General features: G+C 45.4%; 1 protein-coding gene across 2 annotated transcripts in view; it reads right to left on the reverse strand.

Annotated features, from left to right (window-relative positions):
• Positions 1-808: 808 nt before the first annotated feature.
• The window catches only part of WRAP73 (WD repeat containing, antisense to TP73), a 57,947-nt gene continuing 45,519 nt past the window's right edge, over positions 809-13,236 (reverse strand). The window contains exons 6-12 of one of the 2 annotated variants that reach the window (XM_083162931.1): positions 11,557-11,643; positions 10,595-10,729; positions 10,437-10,514; positions 8,985-9,090; positions 7,156-7,281; positions 5,798-5,989; positions 809-1,328 (exon numbers count right to left, since the gene is read on the reverse strand). In XM_083162931.1, the coding sequence (XP_083019057.1) occupies positions 1,216-1,328; positions 5,798-5,989; positions 7,156-7,281; positions 8,985-9,090; positions 10,437-10,514; positions 10,595-10,729; positions 11,557-11,643 (837 nt within the window). In that variant the 3' untranslated portion in view covers positions 809-1,215. Of the gene's footprint in view, positions 1,329-1,348; positions 2,679-5,765; positions 5,990-7,155; positions 7,282-8,984; positions 9,091-10,436; positions 10,515-10,594; positions 10,730-11,556; positions 11,644-13,236 lie in introns of those variants that run through there. The other variant, XM_083162932.1, reaches the window with a different exon arrangement.

Below are 13,236 nucleotides of genomic sequence, written 5' to 3' on the forward strand. Positions count from 1 at the left end.
TCACACTCCTGCGGGAGAAGAAAAAGCAGTCACGGTCAGCCAGGCTGCCCAGTGCTGTTCCGCCGGCGGAAGGTAGACTGGAGGTGCCAGGCACAGCGGCGTGCCTAGCCGCCATCTTCCGCCGATACCGCCCCCTCCCCTCCTACACTAACATGTATCCATCTACTAGTTCCCATCTGCCACAGGGACCCTGCCGATGATATCCCATTCGCCAAACGGACTCCATAGCACACTGCATGATCCCCGCTGCCTGGACCTGTGAGCTGCTGACAAGTACCAGGAGAGGGGAGCGGGCATACAAGTACAAGGGGAGGAGCGGGCATTGCACTATTTGGTTCAGAACATTTTTTCCTGTTTTCCTCCTCTAAAACTAGGTGCGTCTTATAGAGCGAATAATACGGTAAATACAGAATTCATATTAATATAAGAAGAGTTTAATATATTCAAATATAATCTGTACACAATAATTCTGAAGTTACTAATTAAAGTCTGTTGTGAATATTGTTGTAGATTTATATGAATATTGTTGTAGATTAATATATTATAAGTCTGATGTTGTCTGCCACAATCACTCAGATTTTGTCCTACGTCTGTCATATATGAGGGGGGGGGGGGGTGTACTGGACTGCACACCTTAAATTCTAAACATACCAGAGTTTGTAACATCTGCAGACGGATGCTGGAGCGCTGGCATTAGCAGAACGCATAGCCACTGCACCCATTTCTGAATCACTCCGTCTCCTTAGTTATATTATTTTCCACATTTGTCTTTGTATTGTATTATGTAAATGTACTGAATACATCGGGCTCTCAAAAAGATAAAAGGGTTTATTGATAAACATAAATATCTCCAAATGTTATTTACAATCTATTAACATGGAATGTTAGGCTTTATAAAGGGCTCTCCAATCTAGAACCCGTGTGTTACTCAAGTAGAACACCTAGTACAGGGACCACAGGTCTAAGTTCGCAGGCTGCTTAGCAGTCGGCCATAAATAGCATTGCTGTGGGTGGAACACATACGGAAGCCCTGCAGCAGCTATACAGCGTGCCTGCATTCCTTACACTGTGCCGCCTTGTAGTGTGCTCCGCAGACACAATGATCCCGGAATGACCGTATAAATAGCTGCAGATTCCTCAGGGCTGGAGTTACTACGTCCGGCGTACTAAGTTCATTATGTAAACATGTTTTCCTACGATAGCTTCCGTATGAGGTCACTGCTCATCTTCAGTCTCCAAGTAACACAGACATAGATGATCCTTACTTATGAGAAGTAGGGAGTCTTCGCCAAGCGGGTGCCATGCCAGTGCCAGCACATTAAAATTACCTGGATAGAGAAATACATGAGAATTATCCATGATAATTATGTACATATAATGTTTTTATAGTGTTATACGAGCGTGGGAGGCCTAGAATACTGTAAAAACCAGCAAGCAGTAACTGGGCGAGTCCTTATAAAGGAACGGATGAGAATTGACACCCACTGACTAATATATACGGTGTGTCCAATGCTCTCCGTACACCGCCTTCATCCTGCGATAAATGTCTGAAGCACGCTCGCCTTCTGCGCAAAGAAATTGGATAACCGATCTTTGCGCTGATCTGGAGGAATCCATCAGGCATCCGACGGGCTAAACAACTTTCCAGGAATGACGAAACTGAGGGAACGCCTCTCACTACACATGTGCAACTGGGGAAAATGCTGCACCGTCTATCAGCAAGCGCATTAACCCTCTGCGATTAGATACGACGCCGCGGCTGCAAAAGTCTCCTTTTCATTTGGGCACACCTTATACATTACATTTGGGGTACATATACTAATGTGCCGGTTTACAGAAGAGGACATGTCGCCCATAGCAACCGATCAGGTTGTACTTATTTATCTAGAACATTCTAGAAGATAAAAGTGACTGGTTGCTATGGGCAACATCTACGCTTCTAGAAAGCAGCAGTTTAGTAAATATACGATATTCCTCCAGCATGATAAAAGCACGTGTAAATATTTCTTCACCAAAGGAAGTTTAAAAATAGTTAATTCATTTATTTTAACACAGGTAAGGGATCTTACTCTCTGCAGAAAGTACAAAACGTAATGTAAAGTATTCCCAGCTTGCCCACGGAGCAGTTTAATAAGCAGAGAGATGTCTGGGTACCGCTGTGCAAGACAGGGATATAGTTCTGAACGTATCTTCGGTTCTAGGCATCGTGCTATAAATGACAGATTACCAATGAAAACTCGGAAACCTGGCAGAACGGAAGGCTGTCATCACATTACCACTATGAAATGCTCAGGTGCAGGAATATTGCTAGGGACAGAGAAGCAGATGCATTACGCCTGGTGAAGACATAAAGTGAAAGGTGATAATGCACCAGCCAATCAGCTCCTGTCATTTTACAAACCCAGCCTGTAACATGACAGTCAGGAGTTTTATTACCTTCCACTTTATCTCTTCTCCAGGCTTAATACATCTGCCCCAGAATAAGTTAACAGAAAAATCAGCAGCTATTGACGTAAATGTAATAGCTGCAACATGAAGGCATCTGTGATTTCCCCGGCAAAAATCGAGAAATCGGCATGTAAAAGACCGTGGTTGGTTTTACTTTTTATCACCGGGCAGAGTTACCGGGAATACAACAGATAGCCATTGGCTTTGAGGGCACTTGTACTAAACTGCACCTAAAATGTGCAAAAAGAAATAGATATAAACCCTTCTACCAGCGCTAGGTGTGATAAGGGAGTGATTATACTTCCCTATGGTATGGGTCCACAGTGGCTTCTGATGGAGCAATGCCTCCTTGGATCCTTATATCATCACCAGGATGATTTCCATATGCAAAACAATTATATACAGTATCATCGCATAAATTGTATTTTTAATGAGGATTGACAAGTAAAAACATTGAATATGGATAAAAACATCAAGATATGTAAACAATGGCACACAAATATAAAGTGACTCTGTGCAGCAGCTATGAAAGGGGTAGTTACCAGATGTTATTGAACTGTGTTGCAAATACAGTTCAAACAGGCGTGGGTTAAACCAGTATGGGTCCCGGGTCTCATACAGTCTCCAGGCCTGCAGGTAGGTGCCTTCCACGGCCGCACACAGTCGCTCTCACCGACGCGTTTCGGATCCACCTGGATCCTTTTTCAAGGTGTGATTTGAGTGCCTGGGGGTGCCAGTATTTATACTAAGAAAGTCCCAATCAAGTCCATACCGCCGCGGCTGTACGCCGATTACCGGACTTCCGGGTCCGCGAACAGCCGCGACGTCACTTCCGGTGACGCGGATCGCGTCATTTCCTATGTAGACGGAGATCGTCATTCTGTGTGTACATGAGGCCACTTCCGGGTGTACTGCCTGCTCTCCCTGATTCCGGTATTTACTTCCTGATGGGCACTGTTTAGGTTCATATTGAAGTCCGATCACATGACTATATGAAAGCCATATAATGTGACATGAATGACAAATAATGTCCATTTCCAAGTCCATGTTGTAGCATATATATATAAAAGGAGAGAAGACAAATGTATGAATGGCAATATGATGACAAATATATGAATAGCAGATTAAAATAAAATAAAAATACATATTTATAAAAACCATTTTAATTCAAAATCCGCGTTTATGCCATTGGGTTTCAAAGTGTTAAAATCATAAATCATTTGCATCTCTGCTTTTGCAAGCTGAGTGCTGAGATCACGCCTGCGGGAATTGCCCTCAATGTATTTGATACCCATAAATAAGTTGATGTGATTGATGGAGCAGGCATGATAAGTTTTAAAGTGCTGAGACAGGGAGTGGGTTTCCACACCTTTTTGGATGTTTCTAATGTGTTCACCCATACGCACTTTAAATGGACGTGATGTCCTACCTATATAATACAAATTGCATGTGCATCCAATGGCATAAACAATGTTTTTGACATTACAAGTAATGAATTCCTGGATTTTATGTTCCCTTCCATTTATGGTGAGAGTTTCCACTTTTTTGGTTCCTTTGATATTTATGCAGGCCTTACAGGACCCGCATCTGTGGAAACCCCTGGTTCTGGTGCCCCTACGTAAATTGTTTGCTGGGTGTAAGCTGTGAGTTAGCTTATCGCCCAGATTAGGGGCCTTCCTATAAATGAAGGCTGGATTATTAGGTAAGTCCTTCCCCACTACTGGATCTTTTTTTAGCAGATGCCCAATAATCCAGCCTTCATTTATAGGAAGGCCCCTAATCTGGGCGATAAGCTAACTCACAGCTTACACCCAGCAAACAATTTACGTAGGGGCACCAGAACCAGGGGTTTCCACAGATGCGGGTCCTGTAAGGCCTGCATAAATATCAAAGGAACCAAAAAAGTGGAAACTCTCACCATAAATGGAAGGGAACATAAAATCCAGGAATTCATTACTTGTAATGTCAAAAATATTGTTTATGCCATTGGATGCACATGCAATTTGTATTATATAGGTAGGACATCACGTCCATTTAAAGTGCGTATGGGTGAACACATTAGAAACATCCAAAAAGGTGTGGAAACCCACTCCCTGTCTCAGCACTTTAAAACTTATCATGCCTGCTCCATCAATCACATCAACTTATTTATGGGTATCAAATACATTGAGGGCAATTCCCGCAGGCGTGATCTCAGCACTCAGCTTGCAAAAGCAGAGATGCAAATGATTTATGATTTTAACACTTTGAAACCCAATGGCATAAACGCGGATTTTGAATTAAAATGGTTTTTATAAATATGTATTTTTATTTTATTTTAATCTGCTATTCATATATTTGTCATCATATTGCCATTCATACATTTGTCTTCTCTCCTTTTATATATATGCTACAACATGGACTTGGAAATGGACATTATTTGTCATTCATGTCACATTATATGGCTTTCATATAGTCATGTGATCGGACTTCAATATGAACCTAAACAGTGCCCATCAGGAAGTAAATACCGGAATCAGGGAGAGCAGGCAGTACACCCGGAAGTGGCCTCATGTACACCCAGAATGACGATCTCCGTCTACATAGGAAATGACGCGATCCGCGTCACCGGAAGTGACGTCGCGGCTGTTCGCGGACCCGGAAGTCCGGTAATCGGCGTACAGCCGCGGCGATATGGACTTGATTGGGACTTTCTTAGTATAAATACTGGCACCCCCAGGCACTCAAATCACACCTTGAAAAAGGATCCAGGTGGATCCGAAACGCGTCGGTGAGAGCGACTGTGTGCGGCCGTGGAAGGCACCTACCTGCAGGCCTGGAGACTGTATGAGACCCGGGACCCATACTGGTTTAACCCACGCCTGTTTGAACTGTATTTGCAACACAGTTCAATAACATCTGGTAACTACCCCTTTCATAGCTGCTGCACAGAGTCACTTTATATTTGTGTGCCATTGTTTACATATCTTGATGTTTTTATCCATATTCGATGTTTTTACTTGTCAATCCTCATTAAAAATACAATTTATGCGATGATACTGTATATAATTGTTTTGCATATGGAAATCATCCTGGTGATGATATAAGGATCCAAGGAGGCATTGCTCCATCAGAAGCCACTGTGGACCCATACCATAGGGAAGTATAATCACTCCCTTATCACACCTAGCGCTGGTAGAAGGGTTTATATCTATTTCTTTTTGCACATATTTGTCTTTTTTGGGATACTGAAGAAAATCCCATCTTGGTATTTACCCTTTCTGGCTGCTTCAAGGTTGCGCACTGTGGTACACACTGTCCTTTGTTGCATATTGCACCTAAAATGTATTCATTCATAGGCAAGAGTTACCTTCCACCGGCACTTGCACGGACAGACTGCCAGTCGGGGACCACAAATACACGTTGCTATTTCCAGTGCAGATGGCAAGCCTCGGACGGACGGGGTCCCAGTGAAAAGACCTCACAGGTGATGTCTGCTCCAACACTACAAATAGCCTCATCTTCTGCATGTCCCAAATCCAGACACAGAATGGCATGTTGTCTAAGGGGACACAGTGGTGGGAACACAAATAGGGTACAACGATACAGCTCATGTGGGTGTCACATGTCCACAATCCTGTTAGGTCCTGCAGAACAGTGGGGTCCCGTGAAGGGGGCTGCAGGCTTAAATGCATTGATCAATTCATGAACCAAATCTCCACTATTTATTATCAGTTAATTTAGTGTGTGCAGAGCCCCTACAATGTCTGTTTAAACAATGTGGTCACAAGCCATAGGGCACCCCAAAACTAGGAAAGGTGAGTGCCGAAGTGTATATATTGTTTATTAGATTAATTTGTTAAATTAGTCTTATTGTGGTGTCACATTCTCTCATGCACCCTGTTTTTAACTAAGATTCCATAGCTTGTGTTAGCCATTTCCCTAGATGATTAGTGACAGATGTGTTGGTAGCTGCTCACCTATAAAAGCAAAGTGTGCTGTGAGCTTCAGACCAGATAGCATGCCTGGTATCAAACATTGATGTGATAGCTATGTGTATTGTAGCCATTTTCAGCGATAGTGTTAGGACCTGCAGAACAGTGGGGGGGCTGCAGGCTTAAATGCATTGATCAATTCATGAACTAAATCTCCACTATATATATTGACAGGGTTGAAAGGTCGAACACAAGGATTAGGTCGACAATGGGAAAGCCAACATGATTTTTTCAAATTTGTGGTCCGGAATGTCGATATGGTCAACATAGACACCATCAAATTGTACTGCTGAACACTATTTTATTCACCCACAGCCCGTAGTGGGTTTTAGGGCATGAAATAGACTGTTGACCTTCCCATTGTCGACCTAATGCTTGTATCAACCTATTACAGGTGTCAACATAAATTGGGTAGACCTAGTGACCCTGTCCCCTGGACTGCTGGTCTGTCCTGGGTCACATTCATTCAGGTGCACTGAAGATTTAAAACAAATAAAATCAGTGTTTTATATTTTGCTGATCAGGAGCGGCCGCATACGGACGGATCATTAGCACTACGCCCCCTAGTGGACAGCAGGAGCTACTGCAACACATAGTAAGCAGTGTTATCCTCATAAAGCAGCAGCAGACCTCCCCCACCAGATTCAGCCACTGTAAGTATAAAAGAACAGTTCTAGCGATAAAACCAAAGCATATGAAATAATATCCATTCTATTTAAAATAACAGATTTACCATTTTTGGTTGCCAAGTAGCGATTATCAGGGCTAAAAGCCAACAGTCCGATGCCAAGTTCTGGATTGGCGCGATCAGTGTCGGGTTTGATGGCGCGCAAGGACACTGGCACCTCTGTGAGTTCATCTGTAGAGAGGTCATTGAGGAAGCAGGTTAGAGTTCTAATGTTCTCCTCACACTATATACTGGTCACCTAAACCCCAGGGATCATTACAGTCAATTCTCAGGAAGATGTATCATGGGAAAGGGGTAAAGGTTTGGCTATTTTCACTTGTATCCATGCTACAATCTCGGCTGTATCAGATCAGCCGCGTATACTGACAGCAAGGACAATTTGATGATGTTCAGAATGCTTTGCAGTCAGGCTTAAAGAAAAGATACATGCAAAAAAGCATAATAGAGAACACCGTAAATCTTGTTTTTGTTTTCCCGAGCCAAGCCAGGTACTTGTGATACAGGCCAGACGTACGGAATGGCCAAGGGGTTCCAAGCTATAGTCCAGTCATCAGATCTGGAGACCCTAACAAAGCGGGAATTCCTCTCCAACCCAGGATATCATGACAATAAGGAAAGACAAAACAACCCCAAATCAGCTATAATAGGTCTGAGTGGTGTCTATCCATATATAGGGAGTATGCAATGTTGTCTATGTATGGTACTTGTTTCCTAGCACGGCCACACCGATTTGCATCGGGGTGGTCGTGTCGGAAAAATCGCGTCGGTCGCATCGCATGCGACCAAATCGCATGCGATGCGACCGACCCGATTTTTACATTGAATCAAATGTGAATAGGGTCCCTGGGACCCTATTTTACATTGGATTCAATGTAAAATATTCCCCAGACCCCCAATTTTACCCCCTCAACGCCGCCACCCCACGATTGACGCCAACCCGAAGCGTGGCGAGCGCAGCGAGCCCGCGCGGGGCGGCGGTGCGCGTCCTCCGACCTTTTCATACCCCTACTATCCACGTCGGCGTGGAGTTGAGAATATAAAGTGTGGCGAGCGCAGCGAGCCACCGAGCCCGAAGCGTGGCGAGCGCAGCGAGCCCCGCGTATAACTTCACAGGTATACGCATGCGCTCGCCACGCTTCGGGCGCGGTGGCTCGCTGCGCTCGCCACACTTTATATTCTCAACTCCACGCTGACGTGGATAGTAGGGGTATGAAAAGGTCATAGGACGCGCACCGCCGCCCGTCGCGGGCTCGCCACGCTTCGGGTTGGCGTCAATCGTGGGGTGACGACGGGGCCATATACAATGTGAAATGGGTCATATTGGCCCATTTCACACTGTTTCCTATGTGAGATCGACTTAATCAAGTCCATCTCATCTTGTGCCATTATAATGGCACAAGACCGACGCGATGCTCCAGATTTCAATGTTAAAAAATATTTTAACATTGAAGCCTATGGCAAAATCGGGGGCATCGCGTCGGTCGCGTCGGGGGCCATGTTAATGGCCGCAACCGATGCGATGCCCCCGATTTTGCCTTTGACGGTAAAATGGACCGGATTTCAAAGGAAATCGGGTCCATCGCGGGCATCGTGTACCTTAACTTTAAGGTACACGATGCCCGCGATTGTGGCCGTTCTAGGAAACAAGTACCCTATGTATTTATACAGATATACACACACACACACTGCAACATCAGTGACCGCTTGTCTTGGACAAAGAAAAAGAATGGAGATGACCTCTCTAAAATCAAATTCTAAACCGCTTACAAATATTTAATAGGTCACAGGTTTGCAGTGTGTGCAACCATAGGTCAGTGTCAGGGTGGTATTCCCGGACCGCAGTGAGAGACGTTACAAGGGGGGTGACCACTTACATTTACTGTGGACTGTGAACAGACTGTTGGGGATCCCCCGTGGAGGAGGGAAGGTAAGCTGGCTAGGTACAGCGCTTTGGCATTTGTCCACCTCCTTGTAAACCACCTAAAACACATGTAAGTGAGAAGTATATAAAAAGGGAATATATAATAAACATATTTAGGGCAATATCCTGAAGCTACTATTGCTAAATAATGCCATGTTCATGTAATTCTGTCCATTTCAGCAACTCACTCAAATAAGCATTTTGACAGAACATGGTTGCCTGTTTTCCAGAATAAAATGTGACAGGAGGAACAATCCCAAGGAATAGTTAATTCACTGGGGCAGCAGATCATTGCTGCTCCTACAGGTGGCGGTATAACACATAGGCAGATTGCATGGTCAGTCTTTCGCATGGTGGAGTGCTGAGCTGACTCATGATTTACATCGCAGCTCCTGTGAACAGCTGAGGTCTGCGAGCACTGGTGTCAATGACCAGAACCTGCAGACTACTTTCACAGTGGTTAGCTCCCGTTGGGTTTTTAGTCAATATTGGAGGGCAGCATCAGATGGATATTCGAGAACACTGAGGGGATCATCTTTTTAGCAATGGAGAAATTTCTAGATCACAAAAACACTGTAAGTATCCTAACAAGCAATAACATCTTGCAACCTATAATACTGATCAATATGCTATATACAGGGTATATATGCATTATTATTGTACTATACATTATTTGGGGACACACACGGGCCCCCAGCACTCAGCTCCTACTAGCAAAAAGTAAAGAATGAAAACGGTTTAGAAATTGGGAAAATGAAGCAGCTTTGCCAATTACACACATCGGCAAATATAAAGTAGGTCCTTTAACACCTGGAAAGGTGCATCTGAGGTTAAGGGACAGCTCCTCCAAAACTACTCTGCCAACAATGATATGCTGCCCTCTTCTGGTGAAGAGCAGGATTACACCTGACACAGCTGATGATCTTTAGATGGATATATCTATAGAAATAGATTCATCTATTTATATATCTTTAACTCTCCTACCTATCTATCTATCTTATCTAAACGTCCATCACATACATTGAATGATGTTCTTATGTCCATATTTGGGGGAGGTAACCGGCCACTTTCTGGGGGTGTCAGGAAATACGTAGGGGTGCCCAGGTCTTTTAAGGGAGGATCTGAGACGTCAGAGCCGGTCCCAGAGTTGGGGAAGAGAGTCAGAGTTACACATTTGCACAGACTGGGGAAATCATTGGATGGTTTGGGAATTGCACTTGGATTTGCAGTTACTAGCGATCCATCTACAATTCACATGGCAGATTTGCATGGGATCTTTTTGGCTTTCTGTTTGGGCGCAATCAGGACTGAATCAGGCTCCTGTTCCCTTCATAGTATACAGATAACTTTTCATAGAGCCATCATGCAAGGGGATAGGGGGGGGGGGGGGGGGAATAATACATACAGTCTTTGGGCTGGATATTGTAGCTGAATGTGTCAGTTCCTTGATCGGCTTCCATGTAACATGGTTGAGGATTCGAACCTGATGAAGCAGAGTTATGTATAATAAGGCGACGTATACTTCCACTGGCAAACCATAGCCCAACACCGCCAGTCACATACCTTCTCATCGTAGCTGCCAACAGCAAGGAACTGGCTGCTTGGGCTCCAGGCGAGAGATTTAATGCCCAGAGACCACTCGTAGGCGCAGTAGCTGGACAGCAGGCGCCCGTCTAATGAATAAAGCAACACCTTGTACTGTGGATAGAAGACAGTACAATAAGTGCCCAAGTCCCATGATTACAGAACCGCAACCCGCTGCATTGTTACGCATATGATTTAGCCAAACCAATGAGACAAACCTAAATCCCACAGCTGTGAATTCGCAGGCCGGCGATTATCGATAGACTGCGCATGCGTACAGCCCGTAGTACATATACTCAAGGTTTGGCGAACAGGTCAGCGCGTATAAGCATGTATAAGAACACATCCCCTCACATGCGGCCGAAGGGGAGAGAAAGGATTCGATGGTCGCCGATCATCGAATGATTTTTCTCCCCTTCAGAATAAAAAGTCAGTATTCCCGCCACTGATAACCAAATATTAACTCCTTGAGTTGGGGGGGGGGGGGGGGTTTGCTGGGGCAGGACAAACCTACCAGGGCAGTCTGTCCTGCCACAGCAAAACCCACCACAAGACGTAGGAGGGCCCTCCCCTCACCTCCGCCTTCATACACCGGAGCTCCCCTGCCTCCCCAGCCGCCAGTCACAGCAGTGACCATAGGCTGCAGGCTCGGGAACGTTAGCGGCGGCATCGGGCGCCTGAACTCCTGAGTGCTCCAGAGTATACCACCCAAAAGGTTAAAGGAGTTTGCTTAAGCAAACCAACCTGAATCACCCCCATTGTGATATTAGTGACACATAGGAAATCAACCCTAACATAAGCTGTGCTTGTTTACCAAAACAGAAGCGCAGTAGCAGCCATTGTTTGCCTTCCATTCTCCGACATGTTTGCACAAATGTTCAGTCTACGTGGAGAAGGATTACGCCTATGTGCCTGTAAATAACAGGATACAGTTTCCATACCTCCAGGCACGAGTCCCACACAGCGAGGACACAGCCGTTAGGGGCCCAGTCAATGCCGGTCAGGTCCTGAGTGTCGGTCTCAAAATGCTACAATTAGATAAAGACGTTAATGGGACAGAGAGCTCTGCAATAAGATCGATTCATTCAGAACTATAAAGGGCAATTGGTACTTGTGTATTATAACGGCGCCCGATTTAATCCAAATCGCATCCGATATCGCATCCGATTTATCGGCCGATTTTCTGCCGATTTTATCTGCGATGCGATTTTGCGTCCGATTTTTTGCCGATTTTCAGCCATTTCCTGATGATTTGCATGTTATTCCATCCTTGCACACCCCCAGGTACTATGCGATGTGATTTTCGGGAAAATGCCCCTGATTGTACAATTAAATATCGCATAGCAACGCATGCCAGCAAGTGGCATGCGATGCGATGTGATTTGCGATGTGATTTGCAATGTTAAATGCACCCCCATTGTTAACGCCACCCCCACTATCAACGCCAACCCGAAGCGTGGCGAGGGGCGGCGGTACGCGTCCTCCGACCTTTTCATACCCCCACTATCCACGTCGGCGTGGAGTTGATTTTAGATAGTGTGGCGAGCGCAGCGAGCCACCGAGCCCGAAGCGTGGCGAGCGCTGCGAGCCCCGCGAGGGGACGCGGATTACTTTACATGTATTCCGCGTCCCCTCGCAGGGCTCGCTGCGCTCGCCACGCTTCGGGCTCGGTGGCTCGCTGCGTTCGCCACACTATCTAAAATCAACTCCACGCCGACGTGGATAGTGGGGGTATGAAAAGGTCGGAGGACGCGTACCGCTACGCTCGCCACGCTTCGGGTTGGCGTTGTTAGTGGGGGTGTCGTTAACAATGGCGGTGCATTTAACATTGTAAGCACCCATCAGGGTGATTGTACAATTACAAATCGAATCGCTTCACATGCATCGCATGGCATGCATCACATGCCACTATATTGCATGCGATGCACTACGATGGAAATCGGGGGTGTGCAAGGTGTGCAATAATGGAACAGCATGCAAATTGGCCGGAAAAAGTGAAAAATCGGTCGAAAATCGGCCGCAAAATCGCATCCGATTTTTCCATGCGATTTGCGGCCGATTTCGTGGGCGCCGTCATAATACACAAGTACCGGGCAATTCATCCGGAACCTCTAATAAATAAACTTGCATTATTTTAAACACACACAAAAAAATTTGGACGTCCAGATCTCAGGCTCTTGTGGAACGAAATGAAAGAGTGGAAGTGGAACGAGTCATCATATCGCCTCAAGTACATGTTGTGACAGCTGGAGGGGGAAGAGATGAGTCTGTTCTGACATTAATAGTTCCCAGAGACAACTTGTGCAAAGTGCATCAATACTGCTGACAGGAGGGGCAGCGAGGACGCGCATGGTGATAGAACACGGGCCGGTACAGCTTCATTTACTGAACTGAAAATAAACTAATGAGACCTGTATGGCCCCGGCCTAGTTTTATGATAAACTAGATAAAAGACCATAACAATGACGGCTTCTGCAATGTACTTTCACCTGTGACCGTTTTTACTTTGAGCTGTGACAGTTATTAGCCCACAAACTCTCCACCCCACCCCCGGTCCCTGTCTGCTCCTACCTCCCATCTCTGTCTTCACAGCTCCCTCTCTCCATATCTAGCAAGTTTGA

The sequence above is a fragment of the Crinia signifera genome, chromosome 19, assembly GCF_055691185.1.
Source record: "Crinia signifera chromosome 19, ASM5569118v1, whole genome shotgun sequence".
In the NCBI taxonomy this organism is placed as follows: Eukaryota; Metazoa; Chordata; class Amphibia; order Anura; family Myobatrachidae; genus Crinia; species Crinia signifera.